This window comes from Myotis nattereri, assembly GCF_964212035.1.
Source record: "Myotis nattereri genome assembly, chromosome: 2".
NCBI classification, from domain to species: Eukaryota; Metazoa; Chordata; class Mammalia; order Chiroptera; family Vespertilionidae; genus Myotis; species Myotis nattereri.
This window is the reverse complement of record NC_138076.1, coordinates 163,740,274-163,757,349: the sequence shown is the minus strand read 5'-3', so window position 1 is coordinate 163,757,349 and position 17,076 is coordinate 163,740,274. Positions and strand designations below refer to the sequence as shown.

Here is a 17,076-nt window from a genome sequence, read left to right as displayed (position 1 = left end):
CAGGGGGCATCCCATCTTCAGAGCCAGGTCCATGGAGCACACGCAGCCCCATCCTGGGCCTCACACTGGTCCACATGTCCCAGTGAGCAAGCTGCCCTCGGCTGCCCCCTCCTCAGCCCTGTCCCCAGCCCTATGTACTAGAAAGGACTCCTGTGTCCTGGCCATGCTGATAAATATGGAAACTCCATCTTTATTGGTTGTATAAACATCTCTGTCTGTACATACATTTCATACATCATAGTGCAGGGACTGAAGGGAGGGCCCACGGGGCAGCCCCAGCAGCACAACAGCTACCCCCCCTTTCCCCAAAGCCCTCTCCGCTCTGTGCAAACCAAGGCCAACAGCTTCTGCTCCCGCTTCCTCCCAGGAGAAGTCACTGTATGGAGAGGGGGTCAGAGGTCAAGGGGCTAGGAGATGAGGTCTTGGTGGGGGAAGACACGCATAAGTGCTAGAATCAAACACGGAAGCAAAACGGACAAGTGGCACAGGCAGCAAGCAGGGGAGGAAGGGGAGAGGAGGCCAGCTACCCTCGGGGACCCCCATGAGGGCATTGGAGTCCGCCTCTCTACCACAGGAGAGACATGCGCAGCCTGCACCCCAGGGAACCAGACACAAGGGGCCACTGGTAGACGAAGGATGGCACGAAGGCCTGTCTCTGCCCCCACCTGACAGCCCCTCTCTCACCATTAAACACCCATGTCTGTGTGTCCAGCTGGGGGAGCGGGGACTGATTCTCTGTGGAATCTGGTGCCGGACAGGTGGTGAGGGAGGAAGCGGTGCTCAGGAGAAAGGACAGAGACTCTAGGGACAGCAGTGAGTGGAAGGAGAGAGGGCCCCCAGCCCAGCCAGGGGGGTGATAGCAGCAACTGATTCCCATGATGAGGACAGGGAACAAAAAAGAAGAAATCCAAAAAGAAATACTGTGGGAAATAGGGGAGGGGCTGTCTGCTCCACCCTCTGCAGAGCCTCAGGCCCAAACAGCTGCTGAGGCAGGGTGCTCACTCCTCCACCCACATGGGCCAGTGGGGACAGTGGGACATGGAACCCCTGACCAAAGCGAGTGGGACCCACCGATAGAACACTATATTTGGGTCTGCCCCTGTCCAACCAGGGACTAGGGCCCAGGGACTGATGATAGGGGTGGCACTGGGTCAGAAATATGGGCTTGGCAGGGGCAGGGGCCTAACCTAGTAGGGGCAGAGTGACTATACCCTTGGGGCCTCAGGTAAAGAAATCCTCAGGGAAGTCAGGAACTGGGTACCTGGTCCTGTAAAGGGGCAGGAGAGAGAGAAGGGGCCGGTGTGTGAGAAAATCCCTAGCCACTCAAGGGGTGCAGGTCCACTTTGACTTTCTCGCCACAGCTCAGCATTCCGATGGTGGGGAAGAAGCCCCCAGAGGGTACAACAGCATCCTTCTTCCCAATGATCTTGCCATTCCGAGTAAAGAACACCTGAGGGTGGGGTGGGGAGAAGAATGGAGTAGGCAGCTCTGGCCTCTTCTCTGAGGATGTACCAGCTGGCTACACAGGACTGAACCCCACTCACTCCCAAATCCCAGCATCGCTGGCGGAGAGACTTGGGGTGATGCACGAAGTGACCACAAGAGGGCGCCCTAAGGCTGGAAACCAAGTCTCTCGGCAACTCGGCACTCCCAATGCCTCAGAACATGAACACACCCACAGCAAGGCCAGGCCTTCCCTCTTCCCTACCCGGGCTCCACTTTCTATTCCCAACGACACCAGCCCTTGCCCAGGCCCAAGAATCCTAGTCCAACCCCAAACCTTCCACACTCACCACCACCTTCTTGCCCTCATGCTCCTGCTCTATCTCTTCCCCATCTTCTTCCTCTTCTTCTTCCTCCTCTTCCTCTTCCCCTTCCTGGTGCAGGTACATAACATTCCGGACATTCCGGACGGCTCGGGCAGTCGGGGACAGAATCACTGTGTCACAACTGTCATCACTGTCACCTAGAAGACCAGAAAACCTGAGCTCCTGGAGTACTGCCCCCACCCTCCACCTGACCAGCCTGGTTGGCCCCACCCCACTCACCCTCACTGTCCAGAATGTAGTCCCGCGGGAACATGATCCCACAGCCCATAATGTCCCCTTTGTAACAGCGTGGCCCAAAGGGGTCCCCCACACCGCTGCCATGGAAGATCTTCCCATCATCTGTTGGGAGGGGAGAGAGCATACAGTGAAGGAGGGGCTGACACTCTACACCCTCCCCCCTCCGCCCAAGCAGCCCCTGCTTGAAGTTGACGTTTCCCTACCCCATCTCTCTGGCCCAGAGGAAGGGAGAAGACAGGTGAAACAAAGATGTAGAGACAGAAGCGGGAAGAGGGCTCCAGATTAAAAAATAGAAAGAGTCCAGCCAGTGTGGCTCAGGGTTGAGCGTTGACCTATGAACCAGGAGGTCATGGTTCAATTCCCAGTCAGGGCACGTGCCCAAGTTGCGGGCTTGATCCCCAGTAGGGGTTTTGTAATGACTCTCTCGTCATTGACGTTTCTATCTCTCTCCCTCTCCCTTCCTCTCTGAAATCAATAAAAATATATTAAAAATATATATAGAGAGAGAGACAATGAGGGCCCACTTCAAGAGCTAAGGGGGAGAGTCCTCAGGGAGCTGGTCAGAGAGGGGAGGGGAGCCAGGGATGGGGGAGGTGGGACCAGGAACTCACGGTTTGTTCTTTCTAAAGAAAGGCCCAAAGGAAGTCAAGCTGACCAAAAAAAGAAAATGCAGAATCTGCAGGAAGGGCACAGAGGGAGCCAACTCAGAGGCCTGGAATGTCCAGCTTGGGCCCAGATCCCCGCCCTTGCTCTGCTCCCCGGGCTTGGAGGGCTTGGAGGAAACACAGATGAGGAGAAAGCAGCTTTGGAAGGAAAGCAGATGACGGCAGGGAAAAGCTCTCCAGCCAGATGCTGGAGGAGAGGCCACTTGTGAGGGGTCAGGAAAATGGATGTCCCTGAGTCTCTACATCTCCCACAACCCCAGCTTCCCCAGGGCAGCCCCTGCTCACCTGCATGGTAAGCCACAGACCCTCTGCTCCAGCCAGGGTGCCTGTTCTTGGGATAATCCTGCAGAAAAAAGAAAAAAGAAAACCTGTGGTACAATGCACAAAAGAGGACAGGAGGGAGTAGCATCTGAACCTCCCGTCTTCTGGAATAGGCTACAACCCAGAGGGCTGCTCACCACCCCTGCAGCCTCACCCCGTCAAGAGCTTGAGGTTGCAGGGGAAGCAGAGAAGGTAAGAGGGGTTCTTGGCTTTCCTGGCCTGGGCTGCAAGCTGTGCCCACCCCACACCCAGGGCTCAGTGTGTGTGATACAGTCACAACACTCTCAGGTCCTAGGTCACTTGGGGTCTGTACCCTTACACAGCAGACACACACAACCAGGCTCTGTCCCCGGTTAAGACCTGCCCTCTGCAACCTGGCCCCTAGATTTCCCAAGATCCCTCAGACCCATCCCAAAAGCCCCAGAGCTGAGCAGCTCCACAGGCAAACGCAGCACTAGTGCCCACCTTCCGGGCCAGCCCCAAGGCGATGTAGCATTTCTCTCCAGGGTCTACGATCTCCACCTCGAAGTAGTGGCTCCGCGTGCTCAGTGGGTGCCGGGCCTGGGCCAGCCCTACATCAACGATGCTCTTGCCCTTGCCCAAGTACTCCAGCAGCTGTGGGAAGAGTCGGGGGGGAGGTAAGGAGGCAGGCTGACACCGCCCTGGAAACCAGGTCCCAAGGCCATCTGGGGACCAGTTTCCTGATGCTGCACCTGCCTGCCTACTGAGCCTTGTTTTGCGGGAGATAGAGAGAGCAGCACAGCAATCCAGATGGCTGAGCGCTGGGAGCCACACTAGGCTACTAGTACATCATCACTTCCCTGAATAGCCCTGCTGGGAAAGGTACACCCAGGGCCCCTGAACAAGAGAAAAGGCGAAGTGAAGACGAGGCTCAGAGGAGACCCGACCACTTTCACAGAGGGCCTAATGGGGACAGGGAAGGTGCCAACTCTAGATGTTTGGGGGAGGGGAGGGAAGCTCAGTAGCCAATTCCGTCTGGGATGGAACTGAAATAATTTCTCAAGGTTTTTGTTTTACTTGACTTCAAACAAAACTGTTCATAGCTGGGGTCAGGGAGCTGCCGAGGGGAGCCAGAACTCAGGAGGACAGCTCTACTCCTTCATTTAATGTGAGGGAGGGGAGCAGCAGAACAAAGCTAGGAAGGCAAGCTTTCCGGTTCCCAGCCCCTCATGGCTCTTTGAAGCTGGAGCAGAGGTGTGGAGAGGGGACATGAATGAAGGGCTTTGGGGGCTCTTCAGTCCACAATAGTCCTGCCGGGGCATGATGGGGCGGCAACCCCCAATCTGGGAGGATTTATTTATCAGTTGTCATGGTAATAACAGAACTATGACTCAACCCCATTCCCTCTTTCCCCACCTTCAGCACCACCTGGGATTCCTTAATCCCTTTTAAATTAGCCAAACTGCTCCTTAAGACTTTATTTTACCTTCCCACCTTGCAGCCCTGAAGAATACACATTCCCTGGGGACCTCCTTCACATATTCCTGGAAGCCTTGGGACACTGGCCTCTCACCCCACCAAAGAGCACCTGCCTGAACGGGAAAGGAACTATGTCACCCGCACCTACAAGGAAGCCTGTCTTCAGCACCCCTTCAGAGAGGAAATACAGGGACTTGGTCCCCTTCTCAGCTCTGGATTCCCAAAGCCCTGCCACCTCAAGCCCATCCTCCCTTCCTCGCCAAAGAGAACTGGAGGCGGGGGTGGGGGCGGGTTCAGCATGAAAGCCAGAGATGTACAGACCACCTAAATCCACACCCGGCTGACTCTTCTCTCCTTCCTGCAGCCAGGGCCTCACACATCTCAGGTTACACTGGCTCTTTTCTATTCCACTCCTGGTCCAGGCTTCTCCATACATCGCACTGCTCTTTTTCATCAGAGACGAATACCTTGCATCAGCATCACATTCTGAACTTCTAGACACTGATTAAGACCCACACTGTTTAGATTCTGTTTTTGGGCCTCTGCGTGTTCTCTGCTCAGCCTGGGTTCCTGCTCTGCACCTCTCCCCACAAGCCGGAAGAGTTGTAGCTTGATGCACACTAAGGAGCTTCCATCCCACCCAGTCTGAGCTGCCCCCAGAACACCCTCTCCACCCAGCACTGCAGAACTGGGTGGGAGACCCTACAGCTGCCCTTGACCCACTCCATCCAACTGGCCTCAGCATAGGAAACAAAGTGTTCTCCACTCCAGGGCCAAGAGACAGCGGATCCAGACCCTGATCCTTGGGAAAAACCCGCCCGACCATTCTCTCTAGCTCAGCCCTGAGAAGAGCAGCACTGCAGTTTCGTCTATGGATAGGATGGGGATGCTTCTTTAAGCCAAAAGGCCAGGAAGATGAAACACACTAGCACGGGACTCTAAAACCCACTCCCCACGCCACAGAGCAGTTCAGGCAGACTGCTGATGGCCTGCAAGACTAGATCCCTGCACAATCTGCCCTCCTCAAGAGAGGAGCCACCCACCCCTCAGGTCAGAAGCCACCCCAATTCATCTGGTCCTGTTGGATCCACTCACCTGCTCCTGGGCAAAGTCCCCCTAAGCTTTCCAGAACCTTCTCAGAGAACTTAAGGGATGGAGTGAGGGCAAGTTTGGCCTCCCTGACAGATCCTTGCTTCAATGCATTCCTCCCCTCCTTAGACTAGGGCTATTAGGCACCTAGAGGAGAATCTTAGTTGCTAGAAGCCTGATGCTGGTCCCTTAATCTGTGCCTCAGATGCCCCTTAGTTTGAAAGAGAATCAACCAGACCGGGGTTCATATCCTAACTCCTATTACTTACTAGCCACTAATCTTGAGCACTTCTTTAAGCCTAAATTTCTTCATCAGTAAAATCAGGACCTCTGAAAATAGGTGAGAAGACGAAATTAAGTGTCAAGTGCTTAGCACAGAGCCTGACACCCCGTAGGTGATCAATACACATTTCTGCCTTTCCATAAATCAGAAATGGGGGTTATACTGGAACAGGCCAACATATCAGTGCTCCCTCAACATTAATAGTCACCCCAAAGCTACAGCAGACTGGAAATGCCCATCACAAATTAGGAAATGATCTTTCATCTCAGCCTTTACGTCCAACGGGAACAGTCCCTTAGGCTCCCAGCACTAAGCACTGTTTCCCCAAGACAAATGACCACTTCCCAGATGACTCTACCCCAACTGACCAACTGTCCTCGCCCGGTGTTTCTCTTCAGGCAGTGCCCAATCTGCAGGAATGTTCCTCTGTATCTTTGGTGGAGGTAGAGGGAACACTTTCCTTGGGGCTCTCATGCCCCCCTGCCTCTTATGTGTCCCTCCAAACACAACCAAAGCCTTGAGAGGCCAAATAGGTGGACTCAATGCCAGAGTGGAGGCTGCAGACCAGAGTGCAGACAGCCGACTGCACTCCCCCTCTCCTTGTATCGGCAGCACTTCTCAGCCTGTGCTCTCCTACTGGTATCTGCCCTCTTGCCAGCGGAAGCCCTAATCCCTCTTGACAGGAGCAACGAAAGGCTCAGTGCCCTGAGGGCCTAGAGGCAGCTGAAACAGGAACCAAGAACATGCTCCCCACCAGCCAGCTCAGGCCCTAACACGGTCTCCCCCTGAGTTGGGGCCATGAAGGGCCCCTGGGAGGGTGAGGCCTCATTCACCCCCTTTGTGTACCAAAGCTGTTGCCCCATCACTAAGGAGTTGTCAGAGGAGCTCTGACTAGAAAACAAAGACAGAATGAGTCTAATCTCCAAGCTTTACCAACCGTATCCCCCATCCTCCACTCATTAGCTTATTGTGCAAGGCCTTGGGGCATGGATGAGGTGAGGGGCAACACCCCCATTCCTGAGCAATGCAGCAGCAACACTCCAACACCCTCAGAGTTCCAGGAAGGGGGACACTTTCAGAGGGGAAACTGAGGCCACTGGAAGCAGGGGAAGAATTCCACTCAAGAAAGAGCCAGGTCTTGGCCGGTGTGGCTCAGTTGGTTAGGCATTGTCAGGGAATTGTCCGTGCACCGAAAGTTTTGCTGGTTTGATTCCCAGTCAGGGTACATGCCCAGGTTGCAGGTTCAATCCTCGGTAGGGGGCATGCTGGAGGCAGCTGATTGATGTTTCACTCTCACATCAATGTCTCTCTCTCCCTCTCCCTTCCTCTCTCTCTAAAAATCAATAAAAAAAATTTTTTTAAAAAATAAAGAGCCAGGTCTGACTAATATAGACACTCAGATTAAGCAAACATGACTGAAAATTAGCACCTGTTGAATCTAGATAGTGGGTATATGACTGTTCACTGTACTATTTTTTCAACTTTTCTGTATGTTTAAAATTTTTCATAATGAATGTAGGAGAGAAAAAAAGTCAGAAATTGAATTTGCTTTTCTTTATGGGAAGAATCAGTGAGACGGGAGAAGAAAGGATGATTGAGATTCCAAAACTGAGAAAAAGGCTAGGAATAAAAGAATTCCAAGGCAACCAAATAAACTCACCCAGGAGGGCCTTGGCTGAAGGACAAGAGAATCCCTGGGAAGTAGGAATTGAGGCCCAGGAACTCCAGATTCATTTTAGGAGAAGGGGGCAGGAAGAAGGGAGATGAGTGGCGACAGGAGAGCGGACTTGGACAGAAGGTAACAGCACATATTAGACAGTGGAAAGGCAGTGGGTAGGGGTCAAAGAATGAATATCTGGGCTTAGTTTTGTCACTAATTCACTTTTTTAAAAAGTTTAAATATATTTTTATTGATTTCAGAGATGAAGGGAGAGAGAGAGAGAGAGAGAGAGAGAGAGAGAGAGAGAGAGAGAGAGAGAGAAACATCAATGGTGAGAGAGAATCACTGATCAACTGCCTCCCACACACCCCACACTGGAGATCGAGCCCACAACCCAGGCATGTGCCCTGACTGGAATCAAACCGTGACCTCCTGGTTCATAGGTCGATGCTCAACCACTGAGCCTGAGCCACACTGGCCAGGTACAAATTCACTTTTTGACATTTGAACAAGTCTCTTCACTTCTCTGGGACTGTTTTTGCATCAATAGCATAACATGATATTTGGGGATGTGTGGCTGTCACAATGTCCAGAGGCAGAGATGCTAAGATCCTGTCCATCAAGGAAGTGTCTCACCTAAAATGCCCAACAGCCTTCGTACTAAGAAACCCTGGACTAGATGGCACCAAAGCCTCTCCCAAATCTTCATGGTTCTAAAGGGTGCTCGCCTGGGAACATCACCCAGGGCAGGATAAACAAGCTTCAACACAGCAAAGGTAAGGGCTCCCCAGAGAGGGGAATGATAAAACAGGAAAGGCAAAGAGGAGAAAGAGCCATGCTGAACACAGAAATAGGAGGCACAGGCATGGTCCAAATGACCTCTCCTAGGCTCCTCTAGATGACACAACTTTGATTGCTGGATCAGAAATTCAGTGCATGATGACAAAAGGGAGGGGATCAAGAGACAAGTGGGATGGGAGGCCCAGGGAATGAAAGAAATTGGGTAAATCACCCTTATTTGAAAGATGGGGCAGTGGGCAAGATCGGAATAAAGGCACATTTCCTTCAGGAGACACATGCCCAATCTTCCCCAGAGGAGCAAGTGTTCAGGGAGTAGTGTGCCCGCCCTGCTAGCTGTTAGAAGCTGGAGTGAGGGTCTGAAAAAAAGAGCCAAACTTAACAGCTTATGTCTAAGAAAGAAAAAAGTTCTTCAACTCATGGCCTGTGGGTGTTGGGGGAAGGGCAGAGGGGAATGAAGGCTATTTATAAATGTCTACAGGATTCTGCATCAATTAGGAAAGATTGCCTGGGAGGAGCCGGGAACAGAGTAGGGACAGGTCCAGGCAGGGAAAGGATGCCAGGAAAACACTCCTGAGGCGAGGTCAAGGACGAGAGCGGGAACACAGCCCTGGCTCAGTCCCAAGGTCAACTCTGTAGATGTTGTCAAAATGGTGGTGGAAGTGGAAAAGAAAGAGAAGAGACAATGATCTTGGAGTGGACACCGGAGGCCTCCTGACCTACAGCCACTGCAGTCCTTGAACCCTCGTGTCAGAAGGGGGTGCAGAGTGTCCGAAGCAACAGGATGACACACTTTCTGCCATTTTCCTTGAGTTTAACTCACCTTGAACTCCAGAAGGGCGGGAGGGGGGCCTTGCTCATAATCCACTCCCACTCCCAACCCCCCCACTGCTTCTGTTTTGCTATCAAAGGCTGATTTGAAAACAGCCCGGGTTGGGGTGAGAAGGCCAGAGGATGGAGAAAAGGTTGAACTGGGAGCAAGGGGGCAGCAGAGGGACAATTCGAAGTAGGAGGTCTGTACAGTCCACTAGAGACCAGGGCCAGACCCCGACTCAGCATCCATTCACTCCCAACCTAGCATGAGGTACAGAGTGTAGATGTGAAGGTGCATAAACGTCCCAAGAAAATTTAAAATCCAGGAAAAGACTAAAGCAGGCATGACAAGATGAATAAAAAAGCAAGCTGTGACATGTCAAGGATTCTCACTGACCTTTCTATGCCTCTAGTCTCACCCTCTATAAAATGTAGAGGGAAGACAGAAGAGATTGACATTGACGCTTACTCAAAATGATCTCAAAGAACCTTTCCACATGAGCAGGACTTGTGACCACACTTGCCCCACAGCAGTGAATGGAAAGCCTGGGGAGCTAAGCTGTGATCAAGCCCAACGGGGGAGCCAGGCATCCTGCCTCCCAATCAGGCCCAGCCTCTCAAAGGTAGGTGTGCAGGGCAGCAGGGCTCACCAGGTGTCAAAGGAACCAAAGAAGACAAAGGAGAACTACTACTTGTTCCGAGAGTAAAGCTCTCAAATGAAGGGGATGGGAAGAAAGCGAATCCGTGCTAAGAAGAAAACAGATTAAAAAAAATCATGTCAAGATTCCCCCAGGCTATCCTGCCAAAATTCCCATTTTCCAAAACCTTACAAAAGACACTGTCCTCACCCCCAATTCTAAGCAATTCAGACGTGCTTATGTGGCCCACAGGTGTCCTGCCCGGCCCTCCCACCCACCCCCACTGTCCCTTACTTACAGTTCCACAGACTCTGACATCATGCAGCCGGCCCCATTCGTCCTCATAACTGTCCACCATCATGACACTGTCATCCTCACGGCCCAGCTCAGCGTTGAGGTGCAGCCGTACCTCCTCACCCAGGGAGTGCATGCCCACTGCTGGGAACAGCCCGTCTGGGGACATGGGCATGATGGTGGAGCCCACCTGCAGTGGGGGAGGGAGGGAGCTGCCATCAGGCTCACTTTTGCATAGCTCATCTAATTCTTACAGGCTACTTTTGAGATGATGCAAAAAATAATTATCACATACACTGACAGACAGAAAAACAGAAGTGTCAAAAAAAATGTAAAGCTGCTAAGTACTCCTAGCCGAGCAAGGTATGCAGAGCTAGAAGGCAAACACAAGGCTCTCAACTTGCTGCCAAATACGTTTGGAATGAGTGGGAATGAGTGCGTGTGCTCTGAGGCAGGAAAGCCCTGAGGCCTAGGTGCTGAGGGAATAGGACTTCTCAGCCTGCGCCTGAGGAAGCAATTTTCCCAGGGTGGGGTTCAGAGCTGGTGGCTCCTCTGCTGTGTGAGTTATCCCGTCTTTTCCCTACTACTAGTCTCTCTCGGAAGAAAGGGAAGGAGAAGTGAAACAAAGAAAATAAACACAGAAAGGACATATCCTCGAAAGTATTCAAGTCAAAAACCCAAAGAGGACCTCCAGCTTATGTAGCCAGGCCATAATCTTCTCTTCTTTGTTCCTGCTCAAAACCCTCCCCCAATTGTGTCCCCCACAATTTCTGCTCATCCTCCATTGCACTAACTGCCCCTCTGCATCTTTCATTGGGTAATGCCCCAGCTTCACCTGGGCAGGGAAGTGTCTCCTACACGCAGGAGACTTCAGGAGAACCTGAGGCTGGACTGGAGGAGATGGGAACTGAGCCTGTGGGTCCCTGGGCAAGCGCCAGCCAGCAGACTCTTATCACTCCCACAGATTCTTACACAGCTCCAAACTGCTTAAAACCAACCTGGGATTTCCACTTACCCGCTTCCCATTTTTGGTGAAGAAGATCTGAGCAGTCTGCACATCAAAGGACACAGGCTCAATACCGCAGCCAATCCGGTCCCCGGAGTTGCACTTTGATCCAAACTGGCGGCCCTTGGCTCGGCCATTGTACAGCCTGTGGACAGAGTAGCGCAGACACAGGGCCTGAGCTGAGCCTCCCAACTTCTCCCCAGTGCCAATAGCTGAGGCCTCACCTTGCTGCTCCCAGTCATTCTGTGACGACATCTACCTATGTCCTAGCACAAGCTCCACACTTCCTCTAAGTCTACAAACCTCCAAGAGTAGCCATTAGGCCATCTTCCTGTCCTGATCAGAAAAGTCTATGAAAATACCCCAAGATAGGTGAAGGAATGGCAAAAGCCACTCGGAGGAAGTCCTTTATAGCTAAGACCAGTGGCCCTATTGCATGAAATTCGTGCACAGGGGGTGAGGCAGGGAGTCCCTCAGCCTAGCCAGCACCCTCTCCAATTAGGGACCCCTTGGGGTATGTCCGACTGCCTGATCTCACCCCCAACTGCCCTCCCCTGCTGGCCTGATCGCCCCTAACTGTCTCTGTCTCGGCCCCCACCACCATGCCGTTGTCTGGAAAGAAGTCAGACATCTGGAAGATGGCCGGTCGACCCAGTCTAATTAGCATATTACCCTTTTATTAGTATAGATTCCCTAACCCCCGAATCCATAGCCAGGAGGTTAGGTTCCGCAGGAGGCAACTCACTTGCCATCATCAGCATGGTAGGCTACAGAGTCAGGCAACCAGCCAGGCTGGTGATCCAAACTGTAGTACTGAGGGACCAGCCCCACAGCAATGGTGCCTCGGACACCACTGTCCACAATAGACACCTGGAGGGAGGAGAGCAGGGCACAGTTAGCACAGATGGGAAATGGGAGCTGCTGCTCGTGTGGGGAAGGGAGGCTAGACATCAAAGGGGACTGAGGCTCAAAGAGACAACAGACATGGGAATCAGAGGAAAAGACAGGGCACTCAGAGGGGGAACTGGGAGAGTGGGGCCTGCTTTACCTGATTACTTAGAAAATAATTTCCAATTAATGGATAGGACACAAAGTAGATGCTGGGCTTGGGTTAACGAGTGGGAAAGGACACGGGTCAAAGCCTACTTAGATGAGGGGCAGGAGAGCAGAAGGGACGGCGTGACAGGACTCCAGGGCACCTATCTCTCAGATTAGACACCATGCTATCCTGTGCCCTTTCCCCAGCCAACAGGTCAACAGGACAGCTCTGATGGAAAATGAAAAAGCCCAGACTGTGAATCTAGTAAAAAAAAAAAAAAAAAGGTTCTTGGAGCTTAACAGTCTCACCCCCTGCTCTGCCCACCTCAAAATAATTGCTGTCCTTGGTCAGAGGTCGAGAAGCCACATAGCAGCCAACTTCACCGGAGTTTCCATGGTAACTGAAGGAGGAATGAGTGGGAAGTTTCATTAGCAACCGAGTCCAGGAGTTGGGAGAAGGGCCTCATCTCCAGCCCCCACCCTGCGAAGGCCAGCACAGAGGAGAATCCATTAGGCCACACTTGAGGACATCTGCACAGACACCATAACAAGATCCTTGAGGTCCTCCCGCTGCCTCCAATCAGGGTCCAACCCACCCTGACCACTGCAAGCCTGGTTTCCTCATTTCCAGGGGAGACGAAAGCAGAGCCTCCCTCAGCTGCTTACGAGGGGTCTCACAACTGTCTAACCTCAATCCCTCCTGCTGCAGCTCCGGCCCTTTCCTCTGGCTCTGTCCTCCTGGAGCTGGAGAACGGCTGGCTGGCCTCTATCCTCTGGACCAGAGCCCTTCGCAGACTGGAAGACAGTTATGCAGTCCCCACTTCTCCACTTTCTTGTTTCCAGGCTACATAGCACTACTCTCTTCCCCCGTCAATGACAACTTTGTGAGTTAGGCTCGAAAGGAGTCGGGGAAGGGGTACAAGCCCGAAAAGAGAGAGAAAAGAAACACAATCCAAAGGGTTGTCGGGTGGTGAGCAGGGTGCATTACAGAACTGTCCTTCCCCAGACAGGAACTCCTCTGCCTTTGAAATGGCCACTCTTCACCTAAGGCAACGAGACACAGGAAGGAGACCCCTGGAACCTCTCACCATCCTCCTCTCCCCACCCACAGGTCTGTCCTCTGCACAAGATGGAGGACCTCACTCTCGGGCGCCTGGGCAAGCCTCCTGCCTCTCACAGGGCTGCTTCCGATGAGGCCAGGAGAGTGACCCCGAGGGAGGGACCGGCAGAAGCAAGTGCAGGGGGAGCGGCACTGCTCCCTCGGAAAGGCCGCCACGGTCAACAGCCTTCCCCTCCCAGGGCCGTGCGGACCGTCCTCTGCCTCAAAAAGACGCCCGTGATCAGCTCTCAGATCTGGCACAAGAAGGGAAACTTGGAAAACTCCCCCAAACTCACCTCAGAGTGTCTCCATCTACAAGAATGTGCTTGAACCTCTCCTGATACCGGAAGGCGCGGACCTCCCGAATCTCCCGGATCCGCCGGCGCCAGTTCAGAAACCGGTAGTGCAGATTGAGGTCATCCATCTTGTTCATGAGAACAAACCTGTGGGTGGGGAGGCAGGGGCTGAGGAGGAAGCAGGCCCTCAGCACAGCAGCTCCGCCCGTTTCACCAGAAACCTGGGGAGGGCGCTGGACTGGAAGCCAGTTGCCCAGATCGACCTCCGCCATCTCCGTCCTCATCCTTTCCTTCGACGAACATTTACAGTTCTAGGTGCTGCAGACACACTGTGCGCGCGATGGTGGGGGACGCCTGCTCTCACAGGGCTCCCACTGCAGTGTAAGGGGGCATGCCGGGCGACAAGCAGACGTAACCACGTCAGACACGGGAGGAAAGGCGGAGTGAGGGGATCAGGAACATGGGGTGACCTCCGCCTAAAGAAGGCCCCTCTCTGAGGAGGTGACATCAGAGTTGCGAGGAGAAGGAGCCGGGCACAGGCGGCCAGGACGCAGGCCCTGGGGTGGAAGGGAGCTGGCCTGCAGAGAAATAAAAGGCCAGGGTGCTGGCGTGTGAGAAACGGGGCAGATGACCCTGGAGGGGGGCGAGGAGGAGGCAGGGGCCGGAGCAAGGCCCTGGAGACCATCGTGAGGCGTCGGTAATGTATTCCAAGTGTGATGGGAAACGACAGGAACCTAGGGTTTGCCAGGTCTTAGAGATCAGTCAGGCTGTGGTGGGAGGACTGACGAAAAGAGGAGCGAGGGTGGTGGACGACGAATGGCGAGGTTGTGGCACCAGTTCCGATGAGAGATGGCAGCAGGGATGATGGAGAGGAACCGGATGATCTGGGTGTTGGAACCACCAATGGTGCTAACACATGAATGAACGAACGAACGAATGAGTGAATGAGTGAATGAATGAACGAGTGCATGAATGAATGAGTGAATGAATGAACGAAGGAGTGAATGAATGAATGAGTGAATGAATTTTTCCTCGAAGCCAAAAGTGAGAAAAGGGTGAGGTGCTTTTCCTATTCCCCAAACCCTGAGACAGGGGTTCCCTCAGGCCTGACAGTGCTTTGCACACAGTAGGTGCTCAGTCAGGGTAGGCCTAGAAGGGAAGCACCCGCAGGGCGGCCTGTGACTGCCCTCCCTCGGCCAGGGCTGATCCCGAGCCCCACAGCCGAGGCACCGGCCAGCGGCGGCAGCACCGGCCCCGCCTCCACCGCACGGCCCGGTCCCTCCGACGAGACCCGAGGGCACCGCGGCCAGCCTGTCAGTGTGGCGACGCCCAGCCTCCCCCAGCCTGGCACGGGGCGAGGGTCCGGACGGGGTGAGCCTCCGGGCAAGAGCGTCAGGCGCCGCCCTTGACCCCCGCCTCCCGCCTCAGGCCCCGGGGAGACCCGGGATCTCTGGGACCCCGCCCCCGATCCCCGCCTACCGGGGCCGCCGCGTCCTCCTCATCCATAGGCCTCTCAGCGCGCACTCTAGCTCTTCGGCCGCCGCCACCACACACATCCGGGTCCCCGCCCTACCTACTCCCTAAGACCCGCCTTTCACTACCACCCTCGGCCAATCCGAAACGACCTAGGACGACAGGCACTTGCAAGAGCCAATTGGAGGGCGCAGTCAGGGTCGGGCGCGGCCCGGTGAACCGGGTACCTAGCGCTGGGTGGGGTTGGCAAACGGCTGTGTCGGGGAGTGGGAGGTGGCGACGTGGCGGCGCGCGCGCAGCGCTGGGCGGTCTGGGCGCTGACGGGGCGGTAGCGGGGTGGCTCCTGGGCGGGCGGAGAAGGTAGAAGCGCACGGATAAATACTTGCCAGTGTTTCCTGAGCCGTGGTCCGCGCAAGATGTGATGCTAAAAGCTTTGCGGGGATTCATTTTAATATACTCTATCTTATGAGATGAATCTTATTACTCTCTCTCTCTCTCTCTCTCTTTTTTGCAAATGAAGAGCCTGAAGGTGGCCTCCATAGTTTGTGGGCTTAATGTAACTATATGCTTTACATTCTCCTGAGCTCTACTATTACCTGCATTATATTCTTCCGAGCTCCATTTCTTGTAACCTTTTGGTCACTATGGGACATTCCATCCCAGGAGAGAATTTCGAATGCAAAAAGCACAGTGGCATGAAACTTCGGAATGTCCAAACATTTGGAATGTCAGGAACGAAGCAGTCTGGTGTGATAAGAAAGTGAGGTTGGAGTCATAATGTGAAGAGATGAAGGATACAACCATTTATGGAGTACCTTCTAAACAGGTGTTATTGTCATTCTGGGGAGGACTTCCTTGATTTCCTCCCATCACCAAATCCCTTCTCCAAATCGGAAGGTTTTTCCCCTCTGTATCGTCATACTATGTGGTTTGCACCTCATTTATAGCATTTATTACAATCATACTTGTATTATGAAAGTCACCTGTGTGTAGACCTGTCTCTGCTAGCCTGTGAGCTACTTCAGACTCTGGGATTTATCCTATTCTCATAAATAGATACTCCACAAATGTTGAATGAAACAGAAGCCATCATCTCTTACACCATAAGCAGTGACCGCTGGCATGCTGGAAATAGGTGTTGATGAAAAACTGAGAACCTAGGTTAGAGCCCCAATTCTGTGATGGGAAGATCAAGATCTTGATATTCTTATTTTTTTTTAAAAAAGTATTGAACATGTGTTCTCTTAGCTCCCTTCAAGCCCTGAGTTACATAGTTGTGGATAGTTACTCTCCTCAACTTGTCGCCAACTCCTTCTGTTTCCTTCATTTCTTCCCTTCCACCTCCTCTTCCTGAGCTATGAAAATACTCCAAATGTCAACTCAGCTCTTCCCAAAGGCAGCTAAAGAGTGACCAGCCAGGCAGCTCCCAGAGTCATGTCCATGGTCATGACGGGGTCTCCTGACTCCCTCCAGAAACTAGCTAGCTAGCGAGGGCCTGAGACGGAGAGAAATGGCAGAAGGTGTTTCTGAAATGTTACTGATGGTTGGTGATTCTACTCAGGATTTCCTCATCTTCAGGTGCCAAATGGGGCTGGCCTTTTGGTGAATCCTCAATCTGTTGACATTCTCAGAATCTAATTGGGAAATTTGTGCTTGCTATCTAAATATATTTGATTAAACAGCTCTATTGAGGTATAATTGACATATAATAGACCATACATATTTAAGGCATATAATTTGATAGCTTTTGTATATACCCATGAAAATATCACCACAATCAAGATAGTGAACATTCCATCACTCCTAAAAGTGTACTCATGCTCCTTTATAATCCCTCCTTTTCATCTGCAGGAAACTACTAATCTGCTTTTGTCATTACTTTAGTTTGCATTTTCTAGAATTTTATATAAATGGAATCTTACAGTATATGCTCTTGGGGAAGGTATGGCTTCTTTTATTCGGCATAATTTTGGGGGGATTTATTTACATTATTGTATACAGACAGTCCACGGGTTACGTCGGAATCGACATACGTCATTTCGTGATTACATCGCCATCTCCCATTTATTTAGAAAAAAAAGTTCCATCATTTCAACG

At 52.6% G+C, this 17,076-nt stretch overlaps 1 protein-coding gene across 2 annotated transcripts; it reads right to left on the bottom strand.

Annotated features, from left to right (window-relative positions):
• Positions 1-155: 155 nt before the first annotated feature.
• SPRYD3 (SPRY domain containing 3) lies at positions 156-15,095 on the bottom strand. Of its 2 annotated transcripts, XR_013995486.1 has the most exons (12): positions 14,986-15,095; positions 13,507-13,653; positions 12,437-12,512; positions 11,819-11,943; positions 11,083-11,218; positions 10,072-10,257; positions 3,518-3,667; positions 3,017-3,074; positions 2,049-2,168; positions 1,794-1,966; positions 1,262-1,450; positions 156-376 (listed from the first exon to the last, which is right to left on the bottom strand). XR_013995486.1 is itself a non-coding variant. In XM_081082531.1 (11 exons), exons 1-11 carry the CDS (start codon positions 15,060-15,062, stop codon positions 1,316-1,318), a joined length of 1,383 nt encoding a protein of 460 aa, XP_080938657.1. In that variant the 5' UTR covers positions 15,063-15,095; the 3' UTR covers positions 156-1,315. The 2 variants fall into 2 exon arrangements, 1 of the variants encoding a protein (XP_080938657.1); XM_081082531.1 differs by having other exon boundaries at positions 156-1,450.
• Between the last annotated feature and the right edge of the window lie 1,981 nt (positions 15,096-17,076).